The following is an 18,085-nucleotide window of genomic DNA, read 5'->3' on the forward strand; positions in this document are numbered from 1 at the left end:
TAACACTCACACTAACACTCACACTAACACTCACACTATCACTATCACTCACACTCACACTATCACTCACACTCACACTAACACTAACAAAATTGTTCCGGATACAATACCCAATTCCGAAACACACAACCCTTACCAAAACATACCTCCAGCAATTACATCGATACATCAAAAAACGTTGCTAAGTTCAAAAAACAAACGTTAAACTATAAAAAAGGCGAAAAAAATTAGTTGCGGCAGTAGCAGGTGCCCTGGTTGCAGTAGCCAGAGTTCTTGCCAACGCTCTTGCAACTGATCTCACAGCAAGCGCCGCCTGCATGGAGTTTCCAAACGTCGCAGGCAGTGCATGAGACGCGCGAAACCGAGTGACCTTGCTGAACATGGACCTTGTTCTCATCATCAATCAGAATGTTTCCGCCAATCTTGCTCTCAAAGTCCGAGCGCTTGCTAGGTCCACAGCAGCACTGACCGTTCTGGTACGAGCCTCCATTGTGGCCACGCAAGCCGCACTCCGTACTACAAGTGCCCGAGAGCCAGCCCCAGCGACCGAAACAAAGGGCTTCAGTAGAGCCGAGCATCATGAAGAAGGCAACAATTGAGAGGATGATAGCGAAGCGCATCTTGATGTGAGCCAGCTGCTAGAGGTGCGAGTAGGTTGAAAGCTTCCCGTGCCAATTTATACCTTCGGTGCACTTCATCTCCAACCATATTTGCTTTAACCCAAGCGGCGATATACCCAGCTACAGTAACTTCACAACCGATCGCATCTTTCAATTGGATACTGACTTGCTTGGTTGCCGATGTCCGAACGCATTACCCTGGACCGCTGCTAAAAATATCAACCTTGCTTCTATTCCAGGCATAACACCGCTCACTTGCATGTGTGTTCGAATATTATTCTGATTTATCCACTTATGCATTTAGTCGCACGTGCTTATATTGCGTGCTGAAACGTGACCTACCCCCAGGGTTTCCCTCGCCTCTGAATGCGCTTGTGATTATGTAAGATCCGTCATGCTCCCGCGTCTATTATGCCATCTCCACCGTCATGCAGACCATCGTCCCAGATATACCTGGGACGCCAGTAACGAATCCTTTGCAGCTGCAATTTTTGCGCGATCATGTCTGTCACATTTGTAATCAGAGATCACCGCGATACCCAGGAACTCAGCCTGTTTCTTTTACCAAGTCATGCTTAAATCGATTACTTACCGAGGACTTTTGGGTCTGTGAAAAGTCTGACGGTCAGCGCGTGCTTGTTTTGATTGTGGTGCGCCCAGTTACGGGCATACAAGAAGTTTTTCTAATCGATCGCAAAAATATGTACTACCAAGTCCACGGCATATTTTTTCCTCCGCTGTCATCATCTTCGCAATCTCCCCTAACCAACACCATTCTCGATGGCGAACTTGTCGTCGACACGCTAGCCGAAGGCCAGACCATGCTGCGCCTCTTGTTGTTTGATTGTCTTGTTATGGACGGTGTTAATATCACTCAACGACCATTCAGCCGTCGTTATGCGAGCTTGATGCTGCAGTTACTTCCTTCCCTCCAGAATTATTTAAAGTTTTATCCTGACGCTCGAATGATGCACCCCTTTGAAATACAAGTAAAACATATGGATTTAGCTCACGGGATACAAATGATATTGGAGGAGAAAATTCCGCAACTTTTGCATGGTAATGATGGCCTCATTTTTACAAGTTTAGAGAGCAAGTATGTGTATGGTTCCAACACAAAGATTTTAAAATGGAAGCCTCCGCAAGAAAATACGATCGATTTTCAGCTCCAACTTCGATTCCCTCCTGACTTGAAGGCGGATGCGAGTGGTGCCACGCCCGACTTCCGCGCTAAGCCAACTTTCCAGCTTTGGCAGCATGAAAGCGGTGATACACATGTTCCTTTTGATTACTTGGATATGGATGATGAAGAGTGGGAAAAATGGAAACAATCTGGTGAGCAGCTTGATGACCGTATCGTGGAGTGTGCTTGGTATCCGCCTTCCCCTGACAACTCGTCTCTTGCCACTTGGCACATCAAGCGTATACGGGATGACAAGACGACGGCAAATCACAAGACGACCGTTTCTAGGATCCTGCAGAGTATCAGAGACGGCGTGTCTGAAGAAGAGCTCGTACAAATGGTACCATCCATCCGCACAGCATGGAAATCGCCGCAACGAGAACTTCATCGAAATGAGCTGTTCAGATCAGCGCCCGCCAATAATCGCCCGCCACGATACAAAGGAACCGGTGGCCCCCCGGGTCCACAGCACAGGGGAGGGTTTCCGCGTTGCAAGCGGTAGAGTTATGGCTTCATCCTTGCAGGAACCCAGCGTCGAATAGATATTTCCTTGACTCGAAATGCACCTCTCCGTAGGACCTTTACTAGCCCATCTGGGGTGGTCAATTCATTCGTTATTTGCGCCGTGATGCGCGGAATCTTGACATGTGCCAGTACGAGTGTTTTCTGCACTTGCGTATTGACTCGGTTAACCATGCTGAACCAAACCCAGGACTTCTCACCGCCGTTGTGATGCTGCACAAAAGGCGTGTCTTCTGCGTCGGGTCCGTATTCGTACTCTGGGATGACGAGTACGGCGAATTCTGCATGGCTGAACACTGGTCCGCGTTTGTACAATAAGTAGTCCACACAGAACTTGGTCCCATTCTTGACGACCCAGCCTAGGCTCCGAAAATGGTGATATACAATGTACGAAAGGAGGAAGGGATTGTCTGGGCGGATACTAGGGACCGATGGACTCGATATGGGCAATGCCGAGTCCATGCATAGTTGATACAGTGTTGCAAGCGGTATGACAGCATTCTTGTTGTCGTGCACCTGCAAGCAGCCCAGCATACCGGCTAGGAAAAAGGCCTCGACGAGCGTCAGCTGGAAATGTTCCACATTTGACAAGTCTGACATGTCTGGGTCCTCTTCGTCCTCGATGTCTCGATCAACTTGGGTCTTCTGTACGTCGCCGCTGAAATACTTAAGACCTTTGACCCGCGAAACACCAGCTTCTACAACCGGCATATCTTCATCGCCTTGCCATGGTCCTTGGACATCGTCCTCGCGGAGCTCACCACCCAAGGCCGTAATACCATCAGGAAGTTGTATGCCTGCACGGACAGCCGCTCGTGCGCGTTCGATTTTTAGCAGCCTCCTCTCTTCGCGCCGTTTCTGCGTCATTTGCTCTGCCGTCAGCACGCCACGCTCCCTTGCTTCTCTTTCCGCGACTTTTCGGGCACTCCACGTAGGCTCACTGCGGCTTAGACTGCCCTTCCCAAAGAATCCATGCGTCCACAGCTTCATGGCATCTCCCTTGTCGTACATCCAAACAGATTTTGTGAGGGGATCGTACCATCCATGGTACAATGGCGCAGAAGTAAATAGGTTCTCTGCCATCCACTTGGTGCTTTCATTGAACCAGTCCCACCATGTGCGCGATGCATCCTGCGTACTTATCTGTATAGGTGTAGTGCCCACAGGAAGTGGATTTGCAAACGCTTTCCGCTTCGCCTGCGTGGCCTTCTTGCCCGCGCCTCGAATTTCAGGTGGCCGCGCGAGTTCCATGATGGGAGCAAGCGAGACTGTCGTCGAAAAAATCCTCCACTAGCGGCTGAAATGGCCCAATTTTACACTAAAGACACACGACTATCAATGGGATCATACTTTGCCCAACAACTAAACTACCGAATTCATCCGCTGTACATCGTTAGTAAAAGGCCGCCATCGAATGTTCGCTACACTCGAGAGCTTGTCAACAAGTGGCATCACTCTTTTTCATCACAGTCCTCATCATCGTCATCCTTCTTGGACGAGTGACTTGCCTTGGACGCGTGCTTGCTCGAGTGGTGCGAGTTCGACTTGGTGTGATGCTTGTGAGAATGAGCGCTGGGTTGCTTCTGCGAGTTAGTGTGATGGTGCTTCTCGGTGCTGGAAGTCTTTACACCAGCATTTCGACCAGATGACGAATCAGACGAAGATTTAGAGGCCTTGTTGTTAGAAGATGTCGGAATGCATTTATTTTTTAAAGCTGAACCCACCTTACTAGCGGATGGGAATGGCTGAAGGAGCGGTGGCAACTTACTGCTGTCATCATCATCGTCACACAAGACATCATTGTCATTCTCGTCATCATTATCCGAGGTGGAACCTGAACTAGAGTTCGAACTCGCGCTAGAGCCTGAGCCGGAGCCCGACTTGGAGCTAGAGTTCGAGTTGGAGCTCGAGTTAGAATCTGACCCCGAGCCCGAATGAGCGTTTGAGCTAGAACCCGACTTAGAATTGGAGCCAGAGTCTGATCCTGAGCTGGCGTTCGAGTTCGAGTTCGAGTTCGAATTAGAGTTGGAACCAGAGTTGGCGCTCGAGTCCGAGTTCGAGTTGGAACCAGAGTTGGCGCTCGAGTTCGAGTCCGAGTTCGAGTTGGAACCAGAGTTGGCGCTCGAGTTCGAGTCCGAGTTCGAGTTGGAACCAGAGTTGGCGCTCGAGTTCGAGTTCGAATTAGAGTTGGAACCAGAGTTGGCGCTCGAGTTCGAGTTAGAGTTCGACTTGGAACTAGAGCTGGAATCCGACCCCGATCCCGAATGGGCATTCGAGCTGGAGTTCGAGCTCGAGTCAGAGCCCGACTTGGATCCAGAGTGGGAGTTCGAATGAGAGCTCGATCCCGAGTTTGACTTTGGACTAGACTTGCTCGAATGCGACGACTTGGTGGTGCTCGTCGTGGTAGTCTTATCCGACTTGGTCGAATGCTTGTGGTGATGCGATGACGACGTCGTTGAGGTAGTCGAGGACTTTTCGCTCGGTGACGTCTTTGTAACAATCGACACGACACCCTTGTTGCGGTCGCTATCAGGTACAACATCGATCGACTGACCATCCTGACCGTGCAGCGTGAACTGCGCAGCAATCACAGCCGTCGACGTCCACTGCGATGGCGACACAGACTTGGTCTTTGTCACAACATCCGTCGTTGTCCGCATCTTGGTCGTCGTCACCTTCTTGCCTTTCTTGGTCGTCGTCACCGTTTCGGTCTCCTCCTCCGAATGTGGCAAAAGGATCGTACCCGAGTATGGCTCCCATGTGGGCTCCGCACGACGGTGCGCACGACGCATGCCACCGTGGTGAGCATGGTGAATCGTGTCACGCTCGTGAAGGAACACGGCACGGGTGTCATGTGTCGGTGCAGCTGCCGCGCTGCCGGCCAGGCGACCAGCGCCCAGCGCGTCAGCACTACGAGCCTCCCGATGACCCTCGTTAGGGGCAGCCACGGGTGCCGTATGACCTGAGCCAGCAAGAAGGAGGGCCACGCATACAAGATTCAAAAGCTTCATCGTAACGGTAGCACGCATGTCAGTTGTCGTAAGAAGAAGATACCAGCTCTTCCAAACAATCGATGTGGTGATGAGGGTCGGAAACAAAGCAATTCACCAGGAACGCTTTAACAAAGAACAGGGATAGGCTGCCTGAGCCGTAGGGGAGTAGAACAGGGGCGTGGGTGGGTAGGTGCCCCGACATCAGCCTTGACGTCCATCTTTTAAGCATGTACATCTACGCCAGAATGAATCTCCAAGAGCAACTTCCACAACTCACACAAGGTTACGGACACGTTGGGATTGGCTCATGTACACTCAACATCTACATCGTGCATGCGCATCTTACAGCCTCTTGTGCGCGCTGCCACGCGACGTGCCTGTCGACACACCTCCACATTGAGGTTCTCCCTCGTTCCTCCAGAGCCTACAATGAGTGATCCAGAGTTGGACGCCATTCGAAGGGCGCGCCTCGCTGAGCTGCGCGGAAATGGTATGAGTATGTCATCATCAGGTGCCATGCCCGTAGGACAGACCCCAGGAATGGCCTCGGGTGATGACAGTGGTGAAAAAGCGGCCCAAGTGGATGAAATGAAACGCCAAATGCTGTCGCAAATTCTAGATAGCGAAGCGCGCGAACGACGTACGTTTCCTACTATGCCTAACCAAAGTATCTCGCATTGCTCTCGTAAAGCCGCAGAAAGCGGATGCAATCTCGGATATCCTGCTTCGCATGGCCCAGTCTGGACAGGTGCGGCAGCGCGTCACAGAAGACCAGTTAATTTTGCTGTTGGACCAGCTCGACCAAGCAAGCGCCCATGAATCCGGCAAGATCACGGTACGTTGAAACACTAACAAGGTAGGTCACGCGCAAAAAGACGCTCGACGATGAAGACGATGATTGGGATCTATAGCTGCATAGCCATGGCATGGCGGAGTTGGCCGCGAGGCGTCCCTCCATTATGTGGAGGAAAGGCCACACGTGAAGATTCATCTTGGCTCGTCGCGACGACGGAACAGCCTTCTCCATGCCGCGCCTCTACTTGCGCATGCCCAAGTCGATGGTGACCAAGTATGTCACCTCGTTCCTTGGGTTCATGGACATTAAGGTGGGCTGCCAAATTATATCGCTGTTTTCCCTGTTCAACAAGATTGCCGGTGTCTATGGTATCATGGCCATGTTCCAAGGTGGCTCATTTTCTCAATTGTCTCTGTACATATACTCGATCGCTACGATCCCCATTTTTATCTGGGGCCTTAAAGTCATGAGTGATGAAAAGCATCAGGCGGCACTAAAATACGCGCATCTGTACTTTTTGGACCATCTCATTTCTACGGGCTGGATGGTGCTCTTTGGCTTTTGGTGGTATGGCTTTGCCCAACACGACGGCCGTCCTATTTCCAACTCAAGTCATCAGGCCGATATCATGAGTCTCATCGAGTCGCTCGAGTCACATTATCGCACGCCTGAGCAGATGGCGCAGTTTCATCACAGCACGATTGACGTCAACACTCCTGAAGGCGCTTCTGAAGCCATGCTACGAGCTCAGCGCGCACGACAAATCTGGCAAGCAGAACGTGGATTTGCTGCCTGCGTGCTGATTCTAGGCTGGGCTGTCAAAATCTATTTTGCAGTTCTTCTCTACGCATACGCACTGCACTTGCGACACGGGACGTACTGGATGCTGCCCTTGTCCAAGTCACGACGCGCGAATGCTGTACATGCCTCTGCCTACCAAACAGTACCGAACGAGAACGACGAGGTTGCGCTACCTACAGAACAAGGTGATGAATCCAAAACTCGATCCTAACATGTTTCCTGTCTAGTGTCACGTAACTCATCCCTTGCATGGCCACGTTTGGCTTACCCTAGGATACTCCCTCTTGGACAGCACCTTCCGCGAGTATCAATCTCCTGATACCCGTCTAGACCGCTGTTCTCGACTGACCATACACACAAAATCGCTTCTTTTCAACGTCCTTCACATACTAAACACAAATGTAGGAAGCATTCCAATGGATCGATACGGTTTTGCCCCGCATCGACCTAAATCCATAGCTCCCGCTCCTTCTTGCCGCTAGCTTCAATCACCGTGCCACTGCACCAGGCAAAGCAATCAAATAGTAGGGCACTTTTTCACTGACACTGACATTTCCTTTATCGCAATGAAGCATATTTCGTATATGGCCCCTAATGGTTCACATGCGACATGAGCGCCTCTTTCAGGCTCTCGGCCGCTTCATTCGTTTTGACTTTGCATCGCAGATTGCATGGTTTGGCATCCACAAACCCGAGGAAAAGAAGCACACTCTTTTCGCACGTGACACGAAGTCCTTCGTACAAGGCAAAATTGAGGACGACATTGCCGTTCACGGCATTGCGGGCCAACACGCGACTCTTGCTCGTCTCTTTGGACGTCTTGATTCGCAAAATACACACACCCATATCCTGCCATTGTCCGCCATCCAAGCGCCAGATTTTCGCGCGCACTTCATGCGACGTTGTTTCATCCTCTTCACCCTGGCCCTGCGAGGTAAGTGCGTTGGTATCAGGTGCCCCAGCATCTGAGCTGGTCTCAGCGGCAGGCACAGAGCTGGGCACGGAGGGTGCTACTGGTGCCTGTGAGCTGAATGAAAATGAAGGCTTGACAGCGTTACCCGAGGACTTGGTCTCGGTCGACTCGACGGAAGGCTTGGTTGAAGCTCCAAACGTAAAGGAAGGCTTGGCCGAAGCCCCAAACGAGAAGGAAGGCTTGGGTGCCTCAGAAGAAGAAGAAGTAGCTTGAGCCCCAAACGTAAAGGAGGGCTTGGATGCCTCAGAGGAAGGCTTGGCCGAAGCCCCAAACGAGAAGGAAGGCTTGGGTGCCTCAGAAGAAGAAGTAGCTTGAGCCCCAAACGTAAAGGAGGGCTTGGATGCCTCGGAAGAAGGTTTGGCCGGAGCCCCAAACGTAAAGGAGGGCTTGGATGCCTCGGAAGAAGGTTTGGCCGGAGCCCCGAACGTAAAGGAGGGCTTGGGTGCCTCGGAAGAAGGCTGAGCCTGAGTCCCAAATGTAAAGGAGGGCGTGGTCTCTGTCGAGCCAAATGCCGGCGTAGCTGCGGGCTTGGGCACTTCACCTGCAGCTTTCAACGAGGAGGGTTGGGCTTCACTTGACATCTTTGGGGCCTCCGTTGCGAATGAAGCACTCTTGGTCTCCGCGTCCATGAGCGGCTTTGACGTATCTTTGAGCGTGGAAGAGGGCACCTGGGCAAAGGTACCATCACATTTTGCAGGTGCAACATCAAAGGAAAATACGGCCAAGTCGTTGTATGGCACGTTGAGGGCCTGGATCTGATCTTCAGACAGACCTTTGGGCATCTCGCGTCGAGTGGGTGGCGTCACAATACACCATGACGGGACGTCTACAGGCGCAGCTGCAGGTGCAGCGACACGTGCAGGAGACGGAGCAGGAGCCGGCTGAGGAGCGGGTACCGGAGTGGGGTCTTGCTTGGGTTCTTGGGACTCTGTTCCTCCTTTAGGTTCCTCCGATGGCGTAGGGCCGGCCACATCTTCGACAGTGTCTCGAGGTCGCTTGGCCACTGTCGACACGTCCCGTGCCGTGGCTGACTTGGGCAAGCGAGATGTCAGCTGTGGCACAAGCGACGCATCTGACATGGACGGAGGTATCGTATCATACATGGAACCCGAGGCAGGTACATCAGCGTCAGCCTGTTCTAGTGTGTTCATGGCCAAGGGAGACGGCCTTTTCGGCTTATTTGTGACATGCCATAGCGGCGTATCTTGTGTGGAGAGACGCGATGAGCGACGTGGTTCGGTCCGTTCTACCACATCCAACAGGGACGATGGCTTCTCTGGCGGTGGGGACGCTGTCTTGGATGCACGCTGTCGTGCTGCTTCGAGGGCCTTTGCTCGCGTTGAAAGCGTCGGCCGACTTGGTCTCGTGCTCTTAGATCGCGTCTGGTACGGATTCACCACCTCCGGCACGGCAGGTTTCGGCGCTGCTGGCGGTGCTACCGGCTGCATCGAGTCAAGCACCTGTCGCATCGCCGACGCAGCGCGTGTTGAGCGGCGGACAGGCACCTCAGGCTCTTCCGCTGGCTTTTCGAAGGCGACACTCGACGCCTCCGTCGACTCCTGCGTCTTGCGTCGCTTTTCTGGTGTCGTTAGCATCGGCTCCCGGGGAATCGCACTCATGGAGTGGGTCGCTGGGATCGTCGAACGAAGCGGTGAATGTGCTTTGCGCGTCGACGTGCCGGGACCAAAGTAAATAGGAGCATGACGCCGGCCTGGCGAGTTGCGTGTCGTCGAAAACGGTGACGAGGAAAACGGTACACTGGCAACGGGTGTCCGTTTGGTAGGTGTCTCGAAAGAGCCTGGGTGAAAGACCATCGAGGCACTGGGTGAGGGGGGCACCTTGGGCGTCCATGGCCTGCGCGCATAGGGAGACGGGTTCGAGCGCAGAGACACGTCGGGCGACGGCGTCGGGGCTGGCACCACCTCCTCTGGCGTCGGTCCCTCACTTGCCTCAGCAAACGTGTCCTCACCGTCATCGTCTTCCTCCATCGACGTGTCGCCGCGCCCGTGACGAAACGGAGACATCCATCCGAACAGTCCCTGCACCAAAGACTGGGAGCGCGGCAGACCCGGCGCCTCCCCGCCCTGCTCGCCACGATGCGACATGGGAAACGCGGACCTGCCGCCATGGCTGGTCGCCTGACGGTCCACAATATCACGTGATGTAAACCCAACGACGCTGGCCTCGAGCGTCGCTCCTTGGCCTTGAGAATGGCGCCGGATGACGTGAGGCAGGAAGACCCGTTGCAGGCGGTCGTCCTGTGCGACGTGTTTACGCAGCGCTTTGCGCCGCTGACATTGGATCAGCCACGGTGCTTGATGCCCGTGTGCAATGTGCCGCTGATTGAGTGGACTCTCGAGTCGCTGGCCACGGCCGGCGTCCATGAAGTATTTCTGCTCGCGACATGGCACATTGGCCAGATCCGTGCGTACATGGAAAAACATCACCCGCTCCTTTTTCGGCCTCAGGGATCTCGATCGCAGGGAATGACGAGCACCGCGCTCACGCGCATCACTCTGATCCCTGTGCCCGAGGCACGGTCAGTCGGCGATACGATGCGTGAGTTGGATGCCCACCAGGTGATCAAATCCGACTTTGTGCTCGTGCAAAGCGATGCACTCGGTAACATGGACATTGCCTCGGTCGTTCGTGCGCACAAACAGCGCCGCACGGTCGACCGTGATGCCATTATGACCATCTGTGCCATGCCCGTCCCACCGCAGAGCCGCGCTCGTCGGCCTGGGGACTTGTCCGTCTTCACCATCGTGCCGACGACATCCCAGCTCGTGCACTACATGTCTGTTCCCGCCATCCCTCGCGTGCCCCTGCTCAAGTTGCCCTTCGAAGTGTTCGAAGACACTCGGCACTTGGACGTGCGCAATGATCTAGTCGACTGTGGTGTAGACGTGTGCTCCATCGATGTCCCGCCCCTTTTCACTGAAAACTTTGACTACCAGCAGCTGCGCCGCGAGTTTGTGCAGGGCATCTTGTCGTCCGACCTACTCGAATCCAAGATCTTTGTCCACATCACGCCCCCCGCTGGCTCGTCGTCGACCTCGTCCGGCGAGCCATTTTCCGCTGTATCGGGTGGCGTGCTGGGTACTCCGCCTTACGGCGCTGGTTACATGCTTCGTATATCAGATCCTTCGCGCTACGATGCTGTGAGTCGCGATGTGCTCGCCGGCTGGACGTACCCCTACACGCCGCGCCTCGGCATGCCTGACGGCACCAAGTATGCCTCGCTGCCAGGCTCTCGATTTTATGGCGATCGCGTTGCCACGGCCAGCACCGCTGCGATAGGGCATCGCACGCTGCTGGGCGCACATACGCGTGTCGATGAGCACACGATTGTGTCCGAGTCGGTGCTGGGCCACCGCGTCTCGGTCGGTCCGTCGAGTGCCGTTCGGAACTCGTACCTGTGGGACGATGTGGCCATTGGACGCAATTGCGTGATCGACGGCTGCATCCTGGGCCGCGGCGTCCTCATCTTGGATCATGTGCACTTGACGCACGGCACGATGGTGGGGGATGGCTGTGTGATTGGGCCCGACGCGTCGCTGCCTGCCTTTTCACGCGTCTCCATGCACGGGTACCGTGCGTGTGAGGATGACTCTGATACCGAAGCTGCCGATGCGGACGCTGATACCACGCTTGGGAAGGCGTCACGGGGGTGCCTGTGGCCTCCGATCACGACTCGCAGCGCATCGGCTGACGAGGACGAGGACGAAGACGAACGCGATGAGCTGGAGCGGCCATGCAATGCCAAGCTGTTTATGATCCGGCCTGACACGTCGGATGTCGTGCTGAGCGATGCCATGTCGGACCTGTCGTCGATTGATGCCGACACGGAGCCTGATCTCAACAGCGAGTCAGAGGACGAGGACGACTCAGATACGTCGTCGCCCAACTCCTGGAGCGCCTATGGCAGCATGTCACTTACCCTGCCCGACGGCACAAATTCACTGACATACGGCGAAAAGAGGGAAACCCAGGAACGTCTGAACGAGTTCCGTCAAGAGGCTCGTGCGTCTTTGGAACGTGCGTTTGAGGAAAAGCATGCACCGGACAACGCTGCCATTGAGCTCAAGACGCTGCGTATGGCGAGCAATGTTCCACCTGGCGAGGTACGGCGCATGGTGGTCTCCTTCCTTCTAGGCCGCTGCGCCGTCGATAAGGCCAAGGAAACGGCCGACTTGCTCGATCACTGGGGCCCACTTTTGCAGGAAGTGGCGCAAGATGACCAGGTTGAGGCGCTCGCGCTCATCCAGTCCTACTGTGCTGTGCACGTTACGCACACCCGCCTGTTCTTGCCGCTGCTGAAAAAGGTGTACAATGACGAGCTCGTCAGCGACGAATCCATTTTGGCGTGGTGGAAGCATCCATCCAGTCGGCGCGTCGTGTATGAGGACCACGACACCGAGGACGCGCATCAGATTGTGCTGGAGCTGAGGAAACGTGCCGAGCCCGTCGTTCGCCACATTCTCGAAGACGATGATGATGACGACGAGTAGTTACGTCAGGGCAAAGGTGTGGGCCACTTTTTCGACAATCGCCGTCCACTCGTACATCGCTCCTTCGCCCATGTCACCGCATGCAAGACGCTTGGATATCGGCCCATAGACTTTGTACCCAAACGACTCGATCGTCTTGATGTGCTGCGCCGTGAGCGGGTGCAAATACATGAGCGTATTCATCGCGGGAAACACCCAAACGGGCGTCGCCGGCGACACGGCCCGCATCATCGATGTGAGCACGTTGTCACACAGACCCTGACTCAGCTTGGCGAGAGTATTGGCACTGCACGGCGCGATCAGCACCAGATCCGCCCACCGCCGCAACTCGATATGCAGGACCGGATCACCCATCTGCTGCCACGCTTGCCATTCGTCCTCGTCCGTCCACACATGCACGCGTGGGGCCTGATCCTTCTGCACACCCGTCCGATTCATCTCGGCAAGATCATGCACCGTGAACGCCGAGCGTGGCATCGAAAAAAAGTGGCGTGAAGAGGTCGTGGCCACCACGTACACATGCACATGGGCGTACTGCGTGACGAGACGCTCCGCCATCAACGGCACCTTGATACTCGCTACACTGCCCGTGCACGCCAGAACGACATGCAGCGGCCGCTCTTTCGTCGGCGGCACAGACAGCGGCGCGTACGCGCCTTGCAAGGAGCGGGGTACGTGTGTCATGCCTATGGAGAAGGCCAAGCTCGGTCGGCGGCGTTGGCCTCCACAATGTAGGTGCGTACTAGGCGTTCATAGCGCACGAGTTGCTGGTGGATCGCTGAGTGCGGCTCGCACAAGATGCGGTAGACACGGATGGCCGCGTGCACTTCGTCGACGTTGCTCATGCCGATGAGAGTGCGCAGATGGGGTATGCCCGCCGGTGTGCGCGTATGGGCGCCGTGAATGCCGCGGAAGAGCGCAGTGCATCCCATGACCACCTGGGGATCGATGCACGAGCCAGGCAACGCTGCGTCTGCTTTGACCGTCTGCCAGGCCGCCTTCGTAGCCTCCTGCAGATCCGCGCCCGCTGGATGCCACGCAGGTGGCCCACGATCGGAAAACAGACCCATAGAAAAGGGCGAGGCATTGAGGATCCACGGCGCGCGCCACGACTCAGATACGGGCTGCTCAAAGAGGGCTTGCCATGCAGGGAGCACATCCGAGTGCAGTGTATGGTGGCTGTAGCTCAGCACAACGTCCAAACACCGGTAAGGCGGGTGCGAGGCAATCAAGCGCGCGATACGCAGGAGCTCACCGAGAGGATATCCACTGATACCCACGTGCTTCACCTTGCCCTGATCCTGAAGTCGGAACAGCGCTCGTGCAGCTTCCAGGACGGCCTCATCACCCGGCCCACGAATACGGCCGGCGTCTTGGGGCAGCACGCCCAGTCGCCGCAGCGCCTCCTCCTGCGGCATATGCGCACTTTTCTGCACAGCACATGCCTCCAGCCACCCAGCATCCGGCGCAGTCTGTGCCTCGACAGGCTGCTCACTGACGAATTCAATGTCGTGCAGCAGCGCCACATCCAGGTAGTCTGTACCGAGTCGCGCCAGACTCTGGTGAATAGAAGACGATATGCGCTCAGGCGTGTAGTCAAACATGTGCTTGTCAGGCCCGTAGCGGCCGCATTTCGTAATGAGAAAGTAGGAGGAGCGTGGATATTCCGGCGCGAGGATCCGAAGCGCGCGGCCTAGCACGAATTCAGAGGGGAAATAGTACGGCGACGAGTCCAGAGCATTGATGCCATACCGAAACGCGAGGCGCAATGCGCGCACAGCCTCATCACTGTACAACACGCGATCCTCGTTGTACATGCCTTGTCCAAAGACGCCACCGCCGAAGAGGAGGGGCGACGCCTGCGTCGCAAAATCCGTCAGAGGCCGCGCAGGCCTGTCCCAAGGCAGCGGACCTTCTATCTGATCATCTGGCAGCGCATCCAGCGGCACAATAGGCCCAAACGCCTCCAGCGGCGGGTCTTGCTCTGGATGAATCGGCATGAATGCAGCCCATGCCACGTTGACGGCCCACGCGTCCCACCGACACTCACGTCACGTGCTTAGGGAAGGCACGGCGCGGCGCACGGTCGCTCGGCGAGCCGATGCGGGCGCCCGTCTAGCTTTCCGCCACCATCATGTCTCTGTCAACCAAGCTTGCTATTACGGATGTCGATCTCACGGACAAGCGCGTGCTGATGCGCGTGGACTTTAACGTGCCCTTGGACGGCGACAGGATCACGAACAACCAGCGCATTGTGGCCGCCTTGCCGACCATCAAGTACGCTCTCGAGCACAAGGCCAAGGCCGTGGTGCTCATGTCGCACCTGGGCCGCCCTGAGGGCCAAAAGCAGGACAAGTTTTCGCTCAAGCCTGTGGTGCCTGAGCTCAGCCGCCTGCTCAACAAGGACGTGCAGTTCCTGCCTGACTGCGTCGGCCCTGAGGTCGAGAAGGCCGTGAACGCTGCTACTGGCGGAGCCGTCATCCTGCTCGAGAACGTGCGCTTCTACATCGAGGAAGAGGGCAAGGGCAAGGATGCCAACGGTGAGAAGGTCAAGGCTGACAAGGATGCCGTGGCCAAGTTCCGCGCGAGCCTCACCAAGCTGGGTGACGTGTACGTGAACGATGCCTTTGGATCGGCTCACCGTGCGCACTCGTCGGTGGTGGGTGTGGAACTCCCGCAGCGTGCGTCTGGCTTCCTCATGAAGAAGGAGCTGGACTTTTTCGCCAAGGCGCTCGAGTCGCCGGAGCGTCCGTTCCTGGCCATCCTCGGTGGTGCCAAGATTTCGGACAAGATCCAGCTGATCGATAACATGCTGGACAAGGTCAACATGCTCATTATCGGCGGTGGTATGGCCTTTACGTTCAAGAAGGTGCTCAACAACATGAACATTGGCAACTCGCTCTACGATGAGGAGGGCGCGAAGAAGGTGAACGACCTCGTGGCCAAGGCCCAGCAGAACAAGGTCGAGCTGTTTTTGCCTGTGGACTTTGTGACGGCCGACAAGTTTGACAAGGATGCCCAGGTCGGCGCGGCTACGGACGAAAGCGGCATTCCTGACGGCTGGATGGGTCTGGACATTGGCGAGAAGAGCCGCGAGATCTTCAAGGGCGCCGTGCTCAAGGCCAAGACGATCTTGTGGAATGGCCCGCCGGGTGTGTTTGAGTTTGACAACTTCGCCGGCGGCTCCCAGGCCGTCCTGCAGGCCTGCGTCGACGCCGAGAAGAACGGCAGCACGGTCATTGTCGGTGGCGGTGACACGGCCACGGTCGTTGCCAAGTACGATGCCCAGGAGCACATTTCCCACGTCTCGACGGGCGGTGGTGCGAGTCTCGAGCTGCTCGAGGGCAAGGAGCTGCCTGGTGTAGCCGGTCTCAGCCAGAAGTAGATGCTTTTTCCTGCCATATAAAGGCAAGTTCTTGTCGTAGTGTCTCGCTGCGGTATTGCAGCCGAAGATCAGGCACATTCGTCTTGGAGACGTCGTTGCCCGTGGCGCCCGGGCGGTAGAAGTACTTGCCGAGCCAGTGGCGCTTGATTTCCATTTCCCAGCCAGACTGCAGCACGCTGTTCCGCGCCAGCTCACACATATCAGTCGACGACAACTTGTAGATCTGCGTCGCGACACTGTACTCTTCCAGCAGCGGTTCCTTCGAGAGATGGAACTGCAGAGGATCATCGGTCGACAGCGTCACCACGAGTCCTTTGCGGAAGTATTCGGGAAAGGGATTGCGCTCGTACGACAGAAAGAGGGCATTGTTGCTCAGCGGCGACATGGCCAAGGGGATCTGCTTGAGATAGTACAAATACTGCAGCACCGGTACTTTGCGCAGCAAAATGCCATGCGAAATCGACTGCGACGTCAGGTACGCGGCGGCAAGGTGGTCAGGATCGCCCGCCTCCCCTGCATGGGGACGGAGCACGAGGGTATTAAAGCAGCGGATGCGGCGCCACTGATTGAGCGTCGCGAGGTTCGCGTACAAGTAGTAGAGCCAGTACGAGTATGGCGGACTCGTCGAATCGTTCCACTGCCTCGGCGGCGGAAAGTGGCGCACGAAGCGATGCTCCGGCTTGCTTTCATCGTCGACCACGTCAAAGCCCACGACACGCTGAAGCATGATATGCAGCTTCGGATGCGATGACGGATCGCGCGTCACTTCAAACAGCGGCCGGAAGACATTGTCCAGCAGCTCCTCAAAATGCGTCACGTTGCCGTTCGCTTTGTACACTTCGTACAAACGCGGCACCTGAATGAGCCAGCGCACATTCGGACTGAACAGGTGGTGGTCCACGACCCAGCATGCTAGCTTGTCCCATTCGTGTGGGTGCCGTCCGTAGATGGAGATGCGGTACTCGCACATCTGGTACTTGCTCTGCTCGAGATCGTGCGTCACTTCGCGCGTGATCTCGGCCAGGTACCGGCCCTTGATGTAGTTGTCCGTCTTGAGAAAAATCTCGCGCAGCTTGGACTCGCCAATGGGGTTGTACTTGAGATTGAATCGATCAAAGCGGTGGAACGAGTCCTGGTGCGCGTGCATATCTAACGTATCGATACTCAAGTCGTACGCCGTCAGTCCCAGCAGCTGGAACACATCACGCAGCGTCATCGGCTTACCTCCCTGGTGCAGCACCACATCGTCCGAATGCCGCTTGATCTTCGACTTGATGAAGCGGAGCAAGTGCTTTTGGTTCATGCTCGCACTATGGTGCACATGTGTATCGACCTTGCGCACATTGTAAAAGTCTCGGTGCGACACGCGCTTGAGGAAATCCGACTCGCGATACTCGTTCAGCAGCTTGTACAAATTCCACTTGCCTTCGAGGTACTTGAGTCGGCGCCATGCAAACGATTTGGCCGGGCCATCCGACGTGATGCTGCGCAGCACATCCAGGTCATGGAACCACTCGTCGCTCGGCGTCACATGCGTCAAACGCGACTCGTCCGTCCACACCTGAAACACGCCGTCGACCAGGCCGAACTGCACATCGGCGCCTTGGATGCTGTGCTTGGGCGGCAAGTCAATGTGCTCCATGCGAAACTCACCAGGCACGCCACCACAGCTCTCAAGTAGCTCCTGCGCCGCTAGCACATTCGCCTGCGACGCAGGCTCCAGCGGCGTATGCAGCGGCACACCCGTCTCGGCTTCGCGCACGAACGTCGAGGCGGGCGCCGGCACAAACTGCTCCCAATGCGGCCGAGGCGGCGGCGGATATATGCGCCACGGCTTCGGCCGCTCACGCTCCGCATCCATCGCACACCCATCAATCCGCACCGAGCCAGGCGCTACGTTCGGCGACGGCGGCGTCCACGGCACACGATGCTCGGCGGCCCAGTCCGCACAGTATTCGGCATCCCAGTTCTTGGGATTGTCGTGCAAGTGGCCCTGCAAGCTCTCGTTCATGTACTTGTCACGCATACGCAGACACGTCTGCAAACTCGAAAACAGCGGCTCACACTCAGGCGGCATGTGCGGCGCCAGCGACATGAGCGGCTGAGCCTGCGCATCGTCTGACAACGACATGTTTTTCATGCCGATCGTCGGAAGCGTACTGCCAGCCTGCGCAGCTAGAGCCGTCGCTGTGGCCATGTCATTCCGCGCACTCGTATAGACATCCACGTTTTCCTCGTACCTGCCGTCGTGCGTCATGGCCCAGGGCAAGCGGCGCTAGGGCCGTGTATGCCACGTGGCAA

The 18,085-nt window shown here is 56.1% G+C and overlaps 11 protein-coding genes across 11 annotated transcripts; 5 read left to right on the top strand and 6 right to left on the bottom strand.

The window, feature by feature from the left end:
* Positions 1 to 1,048: 1,048 nt before the first annotated feature.
* On the top strand, positions 1,049 to 2,305 carry MRET_0836 (mRNA guanylyltransferase; the record flags this gene model as incomplete). The annotated part of the gene is made up of 1 exon (XM_027627463.1): positions 1,049 to 2,305. The coding sequence occupies one exon, from the start codon at positions 1,049 to 1,051 to the stop codon at positions 2,303 to 2,305; it is 1,257 nt and encodes a 418-aa protein (XP_027483758.1).
* Positions 2,306 to 2,307: 2 nt separating this feature from the next.
* Positions 2,308 to 3,576, bottom strand: MRET_0837 (tRNA-splicing endonuclease subunit Sen2; the record flags this gene model as incomplete). Its single annotated transcript, XM_027627464.1, has 1 exon — positions 2,308 to 3,576. One exon carries the CDS (start codon positions 3,574 to 3,576, stop codon positions 2,308 to 2,310), a length of 1,269 nt encoding a protein of 422 aa, XP_027483759.1.
* Positions 3,577 to 3,776: 200 nt separating this feature from the next.
* On the bottom strand, positions 3,777 to 5,354 carry MRET_0838 (dentin sialophosphoprotein; the record flags this gene model as incomplete). Its single annotated transcript, XM_027627465.1, has 2 exons — positions 3,777 to 3,998; positions 4,050 to 5,354. 2 exons carry the CDS (start codon positions 5,352 to 5,354, stop codon positions 3,777 to 3,779), a joined length of 1,527 nt encoding a protein of 508 aa, XP_027483760.1.
* A 393-nt stretch (positions 5,355 to 5,747) lies between these two features.
* Positions 5,748 to 6,229, top strand: MRET_0839 (programmed cell death protein 5; the record flags this gene model as incomplete). The annotated part of the gene is made up of 3 exons (XM_027627466.1): positions 5,748 to 5,958; positions 5,987 to 6,153; positions 6,179 to 6,229. 3 exons carry the CDS (start codon positions 5,748 to 5,750, stop codon positions 6,227 to 6,229), a joined length of 429 nt encoding a protein of 142 aa, XP_027483761.1.
* Positions 6,230 to 6,343: 114 nt separating this feature from the next.
* On the top strand, positions 6,344 to 7,126 carry MRET_0840 (uncharacterized protein; the record flags this gene model as incomplete). The annotated part of the gene is made up of 1 exon (XM_027627467.1): positions 6,344 to 7,126. One exon carries the CDS (start codon positions 6,344 to 6,346, stop codon positions 7,124 to 7,126), a length of 783 nt encoding a protein of 260 aa, XP_027483818.1.
* A 380-nt stretch (positions 7,127 to 7,506) lies between these two features.
* MRET_0841 (RanBD) lies at positions 7,507 to 9,993 on the bottom strand (the record flags this gene model as incomplete). Its single annotated transcript, XM_027627468.1, has 1 exon — positions 7,507 to 9,993. One exon carries the CDS (start codon positions 9,991 to 9,993, stop codon positions 7,507 to 7,509), a length of 2,487 nt encoding a protein of 828 aa, XP_027483817.1.
* Positions 9,994 to 10,098: 105 nt separating this feature from the next.
* On the top strand, positions 10,099 to 12,399 carry MRET_0842 (translation initiation factor eIF-2B subunit epsilon; the record flags this gene model as incomplete). Its single annotated transcript, XM_027627469.1, has 1 exon — positions 10,099 to 12,399. The coding sequence occupies one exon, from the start codon at positions 10,099 to 10,101 to the stop codon at positions 12,397 to 12,399; it is 2,301 nt and encodes a 766-aa protein (XP_027483820.1).
* On the bottom strand, positions 12,400 to 13,083 carry MRET_0843 (phosphopantothenoylcysteine decarboxylase; the record flags this gene model as incomplete). The annotated part of the gene is made up of 1 exon (XM_027627470.1): positions 12,400 to 13,083. One exon carries the CDS (start codon positions 13,081 to 13,083, stop codon positions 12,400 to 12,402), a length of 684 nt encoding a protein of 227 aa, XP_027483819.1.
* A 2-nt stretch (positions 13,084 to 13,085) lies between these two features.
* On the bottom strand, positions 13,086 to 14,399 carry MRET_0844 (L-galactose dehydrogenase; the record flags this gene model as incomplete). The annotated part of the gene is made up of 1 exon (XM_027627471.1): positions 13,086 to 14,399. The coding sequence occupies one exon, from the start codon at positions 14,397 to 14,399 to the stop codon at positions 13,086 to 13,088; it is 1,314 nt and encodes a 437-aa protein (XP_027483814.1).
* Positions 14,400 to 14,533: 134 nt separating this feature from the next.
* Positions 14,534 to 15,784, top strand: MRET_0845 (phosphoglycerate kinase; the record flags this gene model as incomplete). Its single annotated transcript, XM_027627472.1, has 1 exon — positions 14,534 to 15,784. The coding sequence occupies one exon, from the start codon at positions 14,534 to 14,536 to the stop codon at positions 15,782 to 15,784; it is 1,251 nt and encodes a 416-aa protein (XP_027483813.1).
* Positions 15,771 to 18,041, bottom strand: MRET_0846 (AMP deaminase; the record flags this gene model as incomplete). The annotated part of the gene is made up of 1 exon (XM_027627473.1): positions 15,771 to 18,041. One exon carries the CDS (start codon positions 18,039 to 18,041, stop codon positions 15,771 to 15,773), a length of 2,271 nt encoding a protein of 756 aa, XP_027483816.1.
* Between the last annotated feature and the right edge of the window lie 44 nt (positions 18,042 to 18,085).

This window comes from Malassezia restricta, chromosome II (genome assembly GCF_003290485.1).
Source record: "Malassezia restricta chromosome II, complete sequence".
In the NCBI taxonomy this organism is placed as follows: Eukaryota; Fungi; Basidiomycota; class Malasseziomycetes; order Malasseziales; family Malasseziaceae; genus Malassezia; species Malassezia restricta.